Source organism: Crocodylus porosus, unplaced genomic scaffold, assembly GCF_001723895.1.
Source record: "Crocodylus porosus isolate Cpor-Errol unplaced genomic scaffold, CroPor_comp1, whole genome shotgun sequence".
In the NCBI taxonomy this organism is placed as follows: Eukaryota; Metazoa; Chordata; order Crocodylia; family Crocodylidae; genus Crocodylus; species Crocodylus porosus.
In genome coordinates, this window is record NW_017728926.1 from 7033622 (window position 1) to 7050703 (window position 17082).

General features: G+C 43.7%; 1 protein-coding gene across 1 annotated transcript in view; it reads right to left on the minus strand.

Annotated features, from left to right (window-relative positions):
• Positions 1-5532: 5532 nt before the first annotated feature.
• The window catches only part of GABRD (gamma-aminobutyric acid type A receptor delta subunit), a 41042-nt gene continuing 29492 nt past the window's right edge, over positions 5533-17082 (minus strand). The window contains exons 4-9 of the mRNA XM_019541290.1: positions 16221-16441; positions 15355-15437; positions 11636-11773; positions 9450-9605; positions 8151-8362; positions 5533-6505 (exon numbers count right to left, since the gene is read on the minus strand). Coding sequence (XP_019396835.1) covers positions 6206-6505; positions 8151-8362; positions 9450-9605; positions 11636-11773; positions 15355-15437; positions 16221-16441 — 1110 coding nt within the window. The 3' untranslated portion in view covers positions 5533-6205. The remainder of the gene's footprint in view (positions 6506-8150; positions 8363-9449; positions 9606-11635; positions 11774-15354; positions 15438-16220; positions 16442-17082) is intronic.

Genomic DNA, 17082 nt, shown 5'->3' on the forward strand with positions numbered 1-17082 from the left:
CATCACAACCTTCTAGCAAATAGTACAATTTCTGCAAACGTTGCTTTTCAAGCAACCCCTGCTCTTCTTCGTCCATTCTTTTTCTGATTCTTTTCAATCTCTTAAGAAAGCAACAGCTGTTCTTCAACATGAATATAAAAGTCTTCATAAGTGCCCCACTGAGAGCAGCAGTGAATATGGAATGTTGCATTTTCTTTTGTTGTCAAGGCCAAATTAGGGTTTAATGGACCCCTGGGCAATGCAGCGGCAAGAATCCAGCACAGGATGAAATCCCTGAGGTTATTTTGATTTTCTTTATTGTGTCTTTTATCTTCCAGTTTAATAACTCTATTTTGCCAAAATGTTTAGTTTGTCAGTTCACAAAAGCTACATTCTCCTCTATAATGTACACCCTATTAACATTTCACATTTCCACAGTAATAACGTAACCCTTCGACTTGTCATCCCCACAAGAGTATGCAGTAGTTTGCAGTCCATGCAGTAGTACTCATTGATCTGAAGGCAATATCAAGGCTTTGGGGCAGATTGTTCCATAGCAGAGAAATGATTACTCCCTGGTTCGTGACACAGTTCTGCATTGTGCATTAAGCAAAGCGTGGACAGTTTTGAGTTGACGTAGTTTAGTTCATTTATGTTTGCTTACTCAGTGCTCTGTAAAGTAAAGGCTGCTTAGAATATACAAGGACCTACTCTTAGTTTTCTGTAAAGGGCTGCCTACTTTTTGCAGCTGTGTACAGTGCTGTATAAATGATTAAAAGATGAAAAACTGTGTGTAAACAGCCACCCCTAACCTGCTCATACAGAAGCACCTTATTATGCAAAATCAAGCTCTGTAGAAGGCACCTGTGCTTCCAAACTCTGCTCTAAGCAAGGCTGCCTGGCAATTGAATTCACTTGGCCTTACTCTGAAAACATGGTGAAGTAGCTCCAGCATAAAGGCACTTTCCAACACAGGCTGCATATAGATGCTCATTTCTACCAGAAGAAATCTCTTCCAGTAGAAAAATAGCCTGGGAGCCAGGGGACTTTAAAGGGCTGCTCCCTAGGCCACCTTTGCCCTTAGGGGAGCCCATTACTTGACACTCTTCCCCCCTCTCCTTCCTGGGAAGGGGTCAGGCCATCAAATGGCAGTTGGCAGCTGCTGAAAAGCAGCAATTGCCACAACCTGGTGATTGGCAGGAGGTGGGTGGGTATTCTCCCATGGTGGGAAGCCTTCCAGTTTCTCCTGCCCCCCACCACTCCTTTCATGCCTCTGGGTGACCTGGAGTGCAGGGAAAAGTGGAGAGCACTCAGCAACTGTGCCAAGGCTCTGGGAGTCTTACACTAGGGGCATAGCTGCCTACCTTCCCCTGTGCTGCTCTGGGGTGACCCAGAGCAGTTAAGGTGAGGCTGGGGCCATTTCACTGCAACCTGCCTCACTCCATACTGCTTCAGGTCAGCTGGCTGGTACAGGTGAAAAAGGAAAGCCAAAGGATCTGGGCTGGGGAAAGTTTCTGCACTCTCAGCTCTGCCAGCTTCTTTTTGCCTCCCCACCACTCAGCTGAGTAGCAGGGTGGTGATTTAAATGCTGGGAGGGCCAGAAGCCAGGCATGTAGAGGTTTTCCCCAGCCCAGTCCTCAGCTCCTAGCTGCCCCTTTCAGCCTTATCACTTAGCTGGGGGACAGGGCAGCAAGGGGAGCTGGTGGGAGCCAGGTCGTGGGGACTTGCCTGGCATCCCACTCCCAGATGCCAGCTTTTAAATTGCTATTCTGCCCACTCAGCTGGGAAGCAGTGGCAGTAAGAGAAAGCTAGCAGGAGTCAGCAAAGCCCTCTGCCTGTTCCCAAAATTGGGGGCTGCCTTGTTTGAGGAAGAGTCAGGGAGCAGTGGCTGTTGCTCTTCTCGCCTCATACTCTATGGGAATGGGTGAGCAGCCTTCTCAAGACTGGGGTGACCCTGGCCTCAGGAAGCAAGGATGCCTTTTTTTGCTTCCACTCCTCCTAGTCCCCAGGAGGAGTTAAGCTAGGGAAAAATGTACAGCTGTTCAGTCTTCTAGGAGAAACTCTCTACCAAATGGTTTAACCCTGGTTCTTGGGTTATTTTTCTCCCAAAGCAGCCATTTTTTGTTCTGGGAGAAAAAGCCTGAATAGCTGTACACATCTGATTTCTTCACTAAGAACAGCAATTCTCTCAATAGAAATTGAATATCTGTACCAAGTCATAGAGATGCCTTGACCTTGAACTGCTTCTTCAAGTGCTTATATAATACAACAGTGGAAATTCTCATTTTTTCTTCTGAAACATTCCCACGCTAAGCACATGCACTCCATTACCAAGTGTACCCTCCTTTTGGCACACTCTGACTACCTCCACGCTATTTGCACCTTCAGTTTTGTGCCCTTTCACCCTAGGACAAAGGTAGGCTTACTAATCCTGTTTTCTGACTTAGCACCCAGTAAGTTTTGACATGTTTTAGGCAAATACTGCTGCCAGTTTGTTAGTGTGACCAATCACAGCTCCACCATCTGCAATCAGAGAAATTGACTGAATAAATCCAGATTTATGAAGAAATCAATGGGGCCCATGGTCTGCCTGTGACTGACTATTCTCTGGGCAGAGAACTTACATTGTCCAGTAAATTGTTCTTTGTGAATGTTCTAGTTGGTTGCAGCCTAGGAGTCTTACACCAGAAGAACAGTTGCAAAGTGTCTCTTCTGAAGTCCTTCAGTCAGACATCAACTTTTTAGCTGGATCAGCAACCTTCTTTTAGCGTATTAGTCTGAATAATCAGCAACCACACGCTAGAAAAAAATCAAGAGTAACTTACTTTCCACTAGACTTGCCTGCAAGTATTTCCTTCATTTCATTTATTCTGTAATTTCATTCTTGGTGAGTGACAATGCACCTGACAGACTACATGGTAAGTCAAGAGTTAGAGACTATTTTCTAGACCCTGTTTCTGATTTTACAGACATATTACACTGATTTGACTTCACTGGCTTGAGTGGAGGGGGTGATGCTACCTCTCTACTATCAGATCCTTTCCTAAAATGTGCTGTTATGATGTAAACCTCAAAAGCATTTAAAGGTACAGTGAAGGGCTGGATTTCCCCAGCAGGTGCAAGTTCAGGCTGAGGGTGTCAGGAGGCAGTGGTGACCATTAACCATCTTCACACCTGCTCTGATCTTAGGGACAGCCAATAGTTGAATGGCCTCTGAGTTCAACCTAGAGTAGCCATCGCTTGCAGAATAAAGGAAATGGAAGAGATGACAAGGAGTTCAGGTAAGATCATAGAAGCAGCAGCTATTTACTGAAGGAAAAAGCATTTAGTAAGAAATGGCACGATCCAGGTCCATTCTCATTCCACTCTGCTCTTTACATTTGTATGAACTAGTCACCAGCCAAGGTCAGGCCTGACAAAGAAGGACAGCAGATCTTCTACCACAGCTGGAACTTAGAAAGTAAGAAATTCCCTTCTGGCGTAGATGCAGATAAATACAGGCCTCAATGTCGTCAGGAAGAACTAGACGCATTTTAGTCAAGAGCAACCACCAAAAAAAAAAAGAGAGAAAGGAGGAGAAAGAGGAAAGCAGGAGGAAGAAGAGGAACCTGCCATTCAGGGATGCACATTAAAAAAAATAAACACAAAGTTCCAGAAACCTCCTTGTTGAGGTAGAAGAAATCTAGTCCCCTTTCTGAGCTCTTTCTGGTTTGGGCTCAGTGTGGGAGGTTCTCAGATACTGTGCTGATGAATTTATGTGAGAATCTAAAGAGATAAGGACACTAATACCTAGAACTGTTGTAGGGCTGTTCCTCCAGAGAGCAAAAATGAGTTTATGAAAGACATCAATATCTTTATACCTATTTTAGAGATTCAAAAACTGAGGCACAGAGAACTGATTTGTGCAAGGTTACCCAGCAAGGAAGTGGTAGAACAAGGAATAGAATCTGAGAGTTACAATCCATTGAAAAATCCATTAGGCCACACTGCCAGGAAGGATGGATACGTTTGTGGAACACCTTTAGCTTTATATAAGTTTATATCTTCCATCATGGACATGGCAAAAAGTTCTCCATTATGAGAGAAACTGGAGATTTAAGTGAATGTAAGCTTGATTTATAGCAGGAGTATATTTTCCATTACAGCTCAGTTCAGGATCATTGATTTTTTCTTCAGAACATTCTCTGCTATGGTAATATGGGGGCATTTTTTATTTTAAGTTACGAATCTACGTTAAAAAAGTAGATGCCCTGTCTTTCAGCTCTGGTCATGTGAAAACAAATGACATGTCATAAGGAAGTCGGTCAGGAGGAATGTGAACAGGCTGCACTTTGATCAAATGCTTGCACCAGTCTTGCTGTAATCTCAATTATTAATCATCAGTCATCAAGTTCAAGGTCCTCATCTTTAACAAGTAGCACAGCTCTGCTCTTCCCTACATCTCTGCTCTGGTTTAATTGTGCATCTCTCCTGCTCCAAGCTACTTCCTTTGTTTCCCCACTCCTACTCTCACTTCACATTTTCTTCTGTGTCACTCTGTATACTTGGAACAACCTCCCACATTCCAAGCACCAAGAATCATCCTTCCCACCACAATCCCCATTTTATTAGTGAACATTCCTCCTCTGGTCTTCTATACTAATATAAGTCATATGCCTGAATCTTTATACTGTTTATTGTACTTTTCTGAGGGCCAGATTCTGAAACCTGCACTTGCATGACTGCCACCTTTATCTGTTGAAGTCAGTGGAACTTCTTATGGAATAAAGTAATTTTCAGCCTGAGTATGGGGATCAAATCTGGGCCTGTGTAGGGAAATCCTGCGTATCCCATCATCATCAGTTGCACAGAAGTCATCAGGAGCTGTGAGTGCTTGGTACCTCCTAAGATCAGACCATTAGATGACAAGGATAACATTTTCAAAAACATCTAAGTGGCTTAGGAGACATTCTTGACATTTTTAAAAGGGACTGAAGGGTACCTATAGATGTGCTCCAATACATTCTAATTAGACCGCTCCAGCATAGCTGCATCCTCGTGTATTAAGCCTCTCCACATTTCAAAATGGCCATGGGGCAGCTTTAACTAAACCTGGTTGAACGAGCTTTAGATAAAGCATCCCCATGACCATTTTGAAACACAGGGGGCTTAATACATGTGACATTGAGCTGTTTTAATTAGAGTCCCTGTTCGGGAACCTCTCTAATTAAAAGGGGAGTCCCTCCCCCTATCTCTGAGTATGTGTGTAGGCAGCTGAAGTGACTTAGTTATGAATGCTAAAGATGCGTAATGGGGAGATTTTCAGAGGCACATACGAAGGTAATCGTGTCCATTTGAAAATGGGACATAGGTTACCAAGTCACTTCAGCTCTTATGAAAATGTTACCCCTTAATCCTTTAGGACCTGCACCCTGAGCTTTGCATATGTGTCCCTGTCACTGTGTCCTTTTATAATGCTATTAAATTAAGCAAAAGAATTTGCAGTTGGAGAAAGTGTTTCAAGTTTCCTTAGTTTAGGTCTGAAATACAACAAACCGGTAATTAACAATTCAGTAGGGTACTATGCAATATACTTTATTTCATGCTGTGACTAAAGAAGAGCATCAAAATCTTTAAAATACTTTATCCATGACAAATGATAATTTGAGTAAAACCCTCTGTCCTGCTCTGCTTCTCACATGCTTGAATCCTAATATCTTTATATATCAAAATGATTGTCCTTTCCCCATCCTTGTTAATCTAGGACCATCACATAAATGGCTTGATCGAGAAAATTACTCCCATGTGCAAATAGAAACCTAGCTGTCTTGCAAGAAAGGAAATGCTCTGACTGTAGAAAAATCAGACCTTCATTATCTGCTGACCTTTAAAATGGGAAAATACCAAACTGTAATTTAGGATTTGGAACTCCACTGAGGATATATACATGTAAGAAATTGTTTTACTCAGAGATAGAAAACAAAAGGATTGGACTGTTCGACAGTCTAGAAATAACAGATGTATCAAACCACATTGGTAGTAATCAGTTTGCCCCCTGCCAGTTTTAGCTGGAGTTGATTGCAGAAGGAAAGCAAAAAAGATGTTCTGCTTTTGAGAAATATCTGCAGTGCACAGGCAAATACTCTGCCAGAAGGTGGCCCAGTACAGTTTCATCAGATGTTTTGTAATGGCTGAGTGTTTTAGTTAGGTGGCCAACAGTTTACCTCTTCAGAGGACATTTTTCTTCTTACATTGTATATGCAACCCAGTAGATAACATTGACTGCTGCAAAAGCTGCTGGGAAAACTGCTCTGGCATAAATATCAATAGTGTCAGCATCAATGGGCTTAAAAAGGGACTTTATGCCACCCTTTTTGTCAGACTTCATTTCTTGGTGCTGCTTTGTCTCTCCAGTTTCAACTTCCACTGGGCCATATGATCCAGGAAACCTTCTGGGAATACGATGCTGTCTGTTGGAAATCGCCAGTTCCTGGTTAACTCCGGCAATAGAAAGTGAAAACAAGACAATGGCATTCTTGACATTTACCTGCAAAGGAAAGAGAAGGACTTTTTGAAACAATCTGTATGGGAAAAGAGATAATATATTTAACCTAAGCTAGTAAGGCCCATGTGCAGCCAGTCTCCAGTGTTGGGGCATTCATGACAATCCAGACTGTAGCAGTGGCAAAACGCACACTATGTCTTATATTATCGATGACTGCCTACTGACTAAGTTCAGTGGTGAACTACAGGAACTGCACATGGCCACTGGGGATGCTATCACATGGCTCAGCAATTATACACACGCTGAACTGACCTGAGCTAGCCAGGTAGCTTAATGGTTTGACATGTAGAACATCCAGATGTGAAAAACTGTGCTACCATGAAGGTTTGAAGTCTGGTTATAATTGTTCATTCTCTGGGCTATTGAAGAGGCTTGGGGCCTTGCAAAGTCAGAATGCTTATCCCTGGGCCGACTAACAAGTAATATTGATTGACCATCAAAGGAACTGTTATTTAGCTCACTGGCCTAGAACATAGGCAAACCCTCAGGGTTCTTTCAAAGCTTGTGGAGAGCAGTGAGGAAGGTTAAGTAAAGAACCCAGATCAATTATATTTGCTAGCAGCTTAAAAAGACCTAAGTCCAGGGAGCCAAAAGGACTGTCAAAAGCATTATTTCTCTAATGAATTCACTCTCTTTCTTTGGCCAGTAAGGGGCAGCTAAGTATACGATTGGAGCAATTGAACTATCTAGACAGAAGTTACTGGAAGGAATTTCATTTCACTGACGTTTTATTCTTACAACCTGTTGTTTTAGTCCCTAGATCTGCTTTGAAACAAGCATTCTGTCCATCAGCAAAAGAAAATCTAACTGGACTTTCTCTTACAACTAATATGGGAACAAATTAATCTTCATTGGCGATGCATTGGGATGACACGGAGGGGGAGGCATGTGCCCCCCCAAATTTCTTTGCTGATGGTAGGGTGTAGGACGTGGGACCGCATCCCAGTTGGAACCAGGGCCTGGCAGCAGCAGAGGCAGTGGCAGTGGTGGTGCAATTTCTGTACTGACTGTGGGGCATGGAGCTGCAGTCCTGTCAGAGCCAGTGCCTGGCAGCAGCAGTGCAGAGTTGTGCCCCTCTACTGTCAACACTTATACGTTGCCTCTGATCTTGTGTAATAATGTTGAAGATAATAGGTCTGGTACCCACTTAAGCTAAGAACCTTTTACAGTGTACTAGCAAAGGAAAGAGGCCTTAAATAGCCACAGGAGAATATGCTCTGTCCATGGGTCTCCCCGCTTGGTATAGAATTGACTCCACATGAGCCCCAGTGTTAGATCATGACATAGTGGTTATTGATCTGAATACCCTTGGGGCTACTGTATCTTACACCAAGGGCAGAACACATCCCCAAAGACACCATCATATTATTAGAATGCAAGGGATGCACGTCTGGCTTAAAAATCACTTAAAGTCCCTTCCCTCCCCTGTCCCATGCTGGCTTAGGTCAGGAACATAGTATATGATGATGATTGTTTGTACATGCTGGTAATTATCCTGAAACTGGGCTTGACTTGGATTTTAAACAGGTAGCAACCAGCATGACTGGATTTAGGTGCTTAGCACTGAAATGGCAAATGTACTAACTTGACTAAAGTCTTCCTCACAGCCACCACTCAGATTACTGACCTCCCCACTCTGTCTGCTGGCCTTCATTTTGGCCTTTTGCTTTTTCATGTAGTCAGCATTGAAATGTGCAAATGCATATTCCACCAGAGCAGCAAAGACAAAGACGTAGCAAATCCAGAAATAAACATCAAGTGCTTTGATGGCAGAGGCTCGTGGAAGTGAAGACCGAGCACTGACCATCAGTGTCGTCATGGTAAGAACTGTAGTTATACCTGCAGAGAATCACAAGAAACTTTCTTTAGGATTCCATGATACCATCCCAATGGTAATGCACAATGACCTGTATTTTGACCAGGGTTTTATTTCAATCCAAGTTAGCTGAATTTTTCAAAGCTGTTTAAGGGATTTGGAGACCCAATTCCAAACCTGGTACACAGACACCCAAGGCAGCTTTGTAAATCTCATCCTGTTAATCACTGTGTTTTCTGTTACGAGACAGATAAACGAAGAGAAAGATCCCTTGAGGGTCTTGTTTCCTTCTTAGCCCTTAAACTTGCAACTCTTACTCATGTGAGTAATGTTCCCTCTAAGGTGTACGATCTGTGAGCGCGCCACTTTGGTCTGCTCCCATTAATAGTGTAAAAAATATATGACCACTTGAATAGCAGTTGAGTTCTGCTTAAGCACTCTTATGTATTGTTTGAATAACCCTGATGGGGCTCTCAAAGACAGCACTCAAGGTATTGTGTTTGTGGGGTATTATACATTCATGAACAGATTTAAGAGTTAAAATTGTCAGCTGTCACAAGCTGCTAGAGGGTTAGGGTCTGAATCCCCTTACACAAAATCAGATACCAGCATAACCTCAGTACAGTGATGATACAAATTAATATATGCAAGAGGAGAATCAAATTATTTGTACTTGAGTGTGTATTGATGAAGAAACTCCTATAGGTACTTGCATATTAAATGAAATGGCTTTACCCAAACATCTTACAACTCTTACTTATGTTATGACTCACATGATGTGAACAGACCTACTGACTCTGTGGCATTCTTAGAGTCTGTGGGGCTGTTTTTGTAGTAGTGGCATGGTACACATACTATTGCTTTTAGGGTAAAAGGTAACTGCCCAAATGTTTTATCTTCCATCCTTTATTAGGGCCACTGGGTGGCCCCACTCCCCTCCCTAATCAGGTGACAGAAAATGGAGCCTGAAAGGAACCACCTTTAGAGGCTCTGCTTTGCCACTGCAGGCACAGCTTTCTTGATGGCACATCAGAGGTGACTATTACAGCTTTTGCTCCCCTTCCTACTGAGACCCCAAATCCTTTTTTTTTTTTTTTTTTTTTTTTTTACCTAGTGACACCCTGGCAGGCACAGCTGACTGACTGATCCAGAAGGACACCCACGACATAGCCACCAGTAAGATGGAAGGAACGTAAGACTGGATGATGTAAACACCCCGATTCCTCCGCAGGTGGAAGTGGAGACTGAGCCTGGGAAACTGACCAGCTGGTGGAAAGAGTGGGCAAAGGGAAAAAGTATGTTTGTGTATTAGAAATGTTGGTTTACAATTAAGACATAAAAATGATGCTTATCTGCATTTACAGCATTTTCAGACAGGGCTATAACAAGGTCGGGGTCCCAGGGGTGGCTGTGATGCCCCCTGGTGGCTCCATGACTTTGCCCTGCTCCACCTCTAGCATGCTTTCTTGTCTTGCCCACCATGCCTTGATGGAAATACAATAAATAGGGGTGCTGTCCATGGGCCTTTGTGTGGCCCCAGTCTGACTGAACCCCCTTGCTAGGGTTTCCTGGCACCCTCACTGGGCCACTATAGTCCCAGACCCCTTGCTGGGCCTTTATAGTCAACTGTGCCCAGCAGAGCACCCAAAGCCAGGCTAATTGTATGGCTCCAAATCCTCTCCTACACCATGCCCTGTGCCTCACAGGTGTCACTATAATATTATTCTCTCTAAAGAGGCAGAGGCCAAACCCCCAATAAATTTAGCTAGGCTTTGCCCATTGTATCAGACCTGGCTCTGAGGCACTACCTCTCACTTGTCCTTTCCAGACCCTGGCCCCTGCATGGCTGTGCCCCTCTCTGGCACCAGGCTCCTAGCCCCTGTCTCACTGAGCCCCTCTTAGGTGTCGAGCCCCTGCCACCTTGCACTCTCTGCCCACTCTGGGCTCAATAACTGCTCAGGCTTTGAGCCTGCCTCTGGCAGGGCTCAAGACTATTGTGTGCTCCACTGGCACTAGTAGGACCTCTGTAAGCCACCCCTTACTGTCCCAACCCAAACTGTTGGCTAAACTGTAATATAAACACTAAGCCCCTAGGCTACAACATAAACATCAAGGGATAACAGCCCTCTATTCCTTTAAGACTGTAAACCTGCACTCGCTAATATAGCATGTCTCCCAGCCTGGGCTCCTTGTGAGCACCCTGAGCCTCAGTGTTCCTACAGACATCAAAGCAGTCAGCATAACATCCCAGGATAGCTCTCCTGGACAGGAACTCCTTCCCCTGTGGCTCCCTCACCAGCCCCAGCCTTGGGCTTATATGTTCTCTGCCTGCCTCTGGTCAGCTAACTGCCTGCAGGTGTTTGCTAATTGCTCCATTAGCTTGTTGCTCTGGAGACCTGTGCCCTGCATAGCCTGCAGTGCTCCCTGGCTGAGCTGCTTTATCTTAAAGTAACCGGGAGCCCCAGGCTCTCTGCTACAGGCTCATAAAAGGCTTTAAAAACATTCATTAATTAAGCCTCATAACTGCCATGTGAGGCACTATAGTTAGTGCTGGCACTATTGGTCCTAAGAATAGGCCAAGTGATTTGCCACAGGTCACACTTGCTAGCTCTGGAAGTAAACTCAGGAGTACTGATTTCCAGTGCCTTTCTATAAGAGAACTACTTCAAAAAGCACCCTGCCTTAATGTTGTTAGAATCTGCTGTGGAAAGTCCTCCAGATACTAAATTTAGATTTTTTTAAAGGCCAAGTTAATTTCAAACTCGCTTGGAAAAAAAAAAGCTTGGAGAAGATGGGTGCAGTATGAAAGAACATTTAACTACGTGAAAAAAGACAAAAGTCAGTAGGAAAAAAATGCCTTCAAATTTTATAATCAATGCAGTCTTCTGGCTCATATGTACATGCACTACTGTCCTTAACTGGATGAAGCCAGAACAGCTTGACTATTGGTTATAAGCCCCATATTGTCTGAGTTCCAGGAGATTCTCTTTTAACCCAAGTTGCAAATGAGGACAGGAGGATTTGCCATTTCCATAAAGAACTGAATAGCCCCTTGTGTAGCATCTTAGCAAGCCCAAAGCCCTAGATGGCCATGGATTTATCACAATATATTACAGTAGCTCCCTAAAAGACCAGTAAAATTTGACCTCTCTTTAAGTAGAGGCAAAACAAAATTGTACTAGATTAATGATGAATAGTTTAAAAACATGACTTAAGAGAAGCAGTTGCCTACAACAGATAGTGAGGTCTTTCCCTGTGCAGGAAAAACACTCTAATGCAGACACAGAACCTATTACCGGATTTGAAGTTCATCATCTCTGTTGTGAATCGGTAATTAGTGATTGTGAATTGAGCAAGCTGCAATTTATCCAGACCATGGATCTCCTCCTGGTTTTCCGACCATTGGTACACGATGTCCTCTGAAGAGTAGCCATCTGCCAGAAGAATTGAATAAATGCATAGGAGAAATAAAGATAGATGGGCTCGGAGTGGAAGTCTGCCATGCTGCTCACCATCAGTTCTACAGCAAACATGTTATGTACCAGTCTGTGTAAGTCAATGTCTTGTCAGCCTTGAGGATGCCAGGGACCCAGCAGGAATAACTTTCCCACAAGAAAGAGAATCCAAGTTGGATCACACTGACAGTATGTCTACATGGCAGTGTGGTGCCAGGCAAAGATACTCAAAATAGCTTGGTCATCAGAAGCAGGTTGAGCACATTAGCTAGTCTCTCTACTTCAGCTAATTGCCCCTGTGCCATGTAGACATTCCTTGAGCTACACAGAAGTTTTGGAGTATTTTAAGTCAAGAAGAACTTAGCTGCTAGAGCAGGGGTGGAAAAAATGGTGGATCCAGCTGGTGGTCGGACTCCACTTCCCAGCAGCCCCTGTCTGTGTTGCTACGGCCAGTTTCCATGGAGATCCCAGCAGTGGCAGGGCTGTGACAGTGTGGGGGCAGGGTTTCCATGGAGACCAGCAGGATGCATGGCTGGGTGGGGAGCATGGCTGGGTGGGGAGCTGCTTTGCAGCTGGGCCTTTGCAGTGGTGACAGCATGGTCTGGAGCCGGGGCAGAGCCACAATCTGCTGCTTGCGTACCTGTGCCTGGGGCATATGAGCAGTGGATTACATCTCTGCCCCAGCTCCAGACCACACTGTCACCACTGCGAAATGCCAGCCCTGGAGCAGCTCCCCACCCAGCTGTACACCCTGCCAGTGCTGCTGGGGCCAGTCTCCTTGGAAATCCTGGCCCTGCACTGTCATGGTGCTGCTTCTGCTGGGGTCTCCATGGAAACTGGCTGCAGTGATGTGGGAAGCAGCTGCTGGGAAATGGAGTCTGCCATGGGCCCAATCTTTGCCTGCCCCTGTGCCTACTGTCCCCAGCACATTAATGAGTAAGCTAGATCGGAAAGGCTAGGGACAGAAGTTGCACATAAAGCAGTTTAAGTAATCAGAAACTGGTTTAAAACTGTAACAGAACAGAAGCTCAGTGTATATAAACCAGTTTCAAAATGGCTAAAACTGGTTTAAGATAAATCTTGTTGAATGTAGTATATCAGACTTAACTGATTTGGGTCAAACCAGTTTATGAAACTACTGTCCCAGACCCCTTCCTGCTTTAAGTTAAATCACAGTCCTCCAGCATCCCAGCATGCTTTGCAGCCCTGGGCTGGGCTGTGCTGTCTGCTCCAGAGACCAGGGATGGCCCCACCCCTCTGCTCCTTAGCTGGAGTAATAAGGGCTGGCTAACCAGGTGGGTAACTGGGCAACCCAGCTGGGGATGCAGCCCAGTCTACTGTGGGGGTTGTCACCCCCCTCCGGCAAACCCTGGCTGGGGTCTGGGGCCAGGGAGGGGTTTAAATCCCACTTCCCCAGCAAAAACTTACTGCTGACTGCAACTGTGGACTACAAATCCCAGAGGCACCAGGAAGCAGGAAAAGGAAGTGGAAGTGATGAGCAACCCTGCAGTGTCCTGCTGATGTAATTCTGGACTGTAACTGCCAGAGACCTCAGGGGCAAGCTGAAGGGAAGTGAACACACAGCCAGAAAGCCATGCTCTTGTGCCTCCTAGCTTCTGGCTTGAGCTACTGCAGGCATTTGGCTGCAGTTCCGGAATCAAAGTTAAATGTCTGTTCACTTAATCTGTGCAGCTTAGACTAACCTGCAAAGACTGAATAGATTCAGCCTGGGGCTGTCTGACTCTCTGTCCTTGACAGCCTGCTTTTTGACCTAGCCAATATTGATTCGGCATCTCAAACCTGATTTAATGGACAGTTCAATTTTGCAACTGGAATGAGAGTTTAATGCAGGGGTGGGCAAATGTGTCCCACAGGCCAGATGCAGCCCACCAGGACATTCTATATGGCCTGTGGGCCCCTAAAAATTTTAGCCCCGGCTGCCTGTCATGAAGCCCTCGATGGCTTGCCAAAACTCAGTAAGCAGCCCTCTGCCCAAACTAATTGCCTGCCCCTGGTTTAGTGGCTAGGAGCACTGTCTCAGGTACTTCCTCATCTAAACCAAACTGACCTTAAAGCAATGATATTTTGATTTTAAAATCTGGTTCCAAATATGTAACTTGTCAGCACTTGAACTAGATGGAAGGTAGAGTTAAGGTACCTTGTAACAGCACTAAAATTTGACCCAGGCCATGCTACAGGATGGTGAGTCCCTTTTGAAATACGCAGTCAGACTAGGAAATGCCTAGAGGAAACCCTGTACTTGGAAACAGTATGGAGTAATATCCCCTTGATTTTTACTTTAATGCACTTACTTAAAAAGGCTTCATTTCTGCTTATGTTTATTGCACTGAAATAAAAATCCTCAATTTAAAACAGAGAGAGGGAGAGAGAGAGAGAAATAAGCCTCTGCAAAATTTGCTGGGAGAATGAACTGATTGCTGGTTCATTGTCTGCTGCCTCTGCATTTGCTGATTACATAAGTAAAACTGCAGATTGCTATTTTTGACAGGATGAAATGGTATTGTGGTTAATTGCCTAGAAAACAGAGTCAGTGCTAAAAAAGAATAAGAGAAACTAAAGCTCACACCAATGTGGCAGTATGTTTACATCTGCTGAGAAACTCTGATAGCCCTAAATCTTTAGAAACATAGGGATCTTTTTTTGCCATTTGTATGACTGTTTCTTGTATGTTCTTATACTTAAACATAGGAGTAAGAATCTTTTCTTCAGTCTCAAAAAAATAAAATATGGGGCTGAACTCGACGATCTTCCAAGGTCCTTTCCAGCCCTAATGTCTATGAAATCTTTATTCTCCGCTTGATATACAAAACACAGAAAGCCAAATTTACAGAGCTATTAGTGAGTGTGGTTCCTTCTTATGATAGGTGGTAAATCTGAGTCCCAAGCATTAACATTACAATCTGATCAAGGGAAGACTTGAATCTGAACAGAACATAAATTTAGTTTATGCAGATTTCTCAGGTAAGCAGAAAATGGAGTTAAACCAAATTATGATGGAGTCTCGTGTGGATGCGAGGGTCAGGGGATGTCAAGGAGAGACAGTGCCTGTGCCAGACATAATCACAAGCATAGTCCCTATATGCAAGAAATTCTTGCCCCATCCAGTTTTTCTTCAAGGGAGAAAAAGATATAGGAATTTGCCTAAGCACAGTCCTTCTGAACTCTCTGTCTCTCATAGCTTGACATTAATGGAAAGAATCCCACTGATTTCACTGGGCTTTGAGTCAGTCAGTCAGCTCCTCTTCAGATTGGGAGGATTCAATCCTTAATCCAACTGGAGGATGCTCATCACCTTGCTGGATTCAGCTGTATAGTTCTGAATCAGGCTAGCGTGCAACTAGTTTTGAAAAGCCTAGTACCTTAACACCCAAAATTTGGAGCCAAGGGGTTGGAGATTGAGTTTTATATTTTCTAAGTCCTGAGCAGCCCTTGTTTGTGATCTATGGAAGCAGAATTGCTTAGGCAGACTCGAAGCTAAGTACCACGTGTGCAGGCTTTAAACAGAACACATTATAGGCAACTCTATGCTCAGGCCTTACAGCTTTCTAAATCCAGCATGCACTCTTGTTCATCCATCGGGTACTTGGAAAGGTCCATGTCACAGGCTACAGTTGAGGTAATCCTGTCCCAAGCAAGGAAAATAAAAATACTAATTAGTTATATTCAGATGGCCTGTAGGCATTCATAACTTGACATTTAATTTTCCTCATAATCCAGACACTGAGTTGGAAACCCATCACCTATCTCTCATAACACTACTACCAATGATAAAAATATTTTCAAAGTCTTTTTTGATTATTACTTCTAGTCTTCAAAATAAAAACTAGAATTTGGAAACTGAGATAAAAAGAAATTAAGTGACTTGTCCAAGGCTGGATGGTAATGATGACAATAATTCTTTTATATACTCTTGTGAGTCGAGCTCACTCCTGCATAAAGTTACGTAAGTCGATTAAGTCACTTCAGGACTGATTTTAGTCCTACATTTTCACAGCATCTCATGTACAGTAGCTAACTCATTCTTAAAATGTGCCTGCAAAGTGAATATGTTTGCAAACAGTGAAGGTACAGACAAAAGTGCCCGCAGTTCCCTGGGAATTGGAGTCAGTCAGACGGAAGCCAGGAACTTTTTGCCCCATCTACACTGTCTTGTGATGGCTAAGGATACCATTAATGATATTCTTGTGATTAATGATTACACAATGGGAAATGTGTTACTGTTGCCACAGCTGCAATTCCAGCAGTATAGCCCTCCCCAAGAGAAGGTTTTCAGAATAACATTTTTTCCCATATTATTGGTGATTTTCAGGGACACCCTAGGAAAGATGGGATGAGTATTTCCAAAGTATATACAAAAGGCTAACATCTGATAGAGAGCATACTCACACTTTTCACTCTTTCTTACCTGATACTATATAAAATTACTCCATCAGGTTGTAGCCTGATAAGTTTGTTTTCCACTGTCACATCATGGAACCAGGCGGACTTGGCATTTACTATGAATGTATCTGGTAACCAGAGCTTATCCACAAATCGACTGTCCAAACCTAGAGTTTCATTGGTGTGATTGTAAGAGAGCCGGTCATCTCGCCAGCTCTGATGCAGAAATACTGTCATAGTATATTCCTAGGGCAAGGGGAATAAACAGTTAACAAAGCTCATGAAACAAACACAGTTACATTGCCTCGGGGTTTGGTCAGATTTCCTCGTCTCAGTCTGGAACGGTTATTTCCCAGGTACTGGAATACTCAAGCAAAAATGAGGCTGCTTGGATATTTTATTTTATTTACTTGTATTATGGATGACCCTAAGATAGCTCGACATGTGTTCTGATTCAAAGGCATTATCAAGTATATTGTACAGTGGGAGCTACAAGACTGTGTGCTACTAGTGGAGAAAATAAGGGTAATATTCCTCTTGAGCCCCTTTCCCAGGTAGGAACAGTAGTTTTTGAAGAGCGGGGTGGGGATGGGGGATGAGTTTAAAAAATAGGTGGAATCATAAATTCTTTCTGGTTCAATAGGTTACAAAAATGCAACTGATATTTGCTATTCTATACAAGCATGTCCCGTGCCACCTGACTTGTTGCTTTGTTTGGAGTTTGCACATGACAGGGATGGGAAAGCAAGTGTCCCATAATTAAATAACTTTTTACAGGAGCAAAAGGATGCCGAGTTCCCTCAGTCTTTCTTCAAGAGTTTCCATAGAGAAGTGGAATTTGAGTGGAAGCTGTATGTAAGTCTTAAAAATAGTTTTTCTAGCAGTAA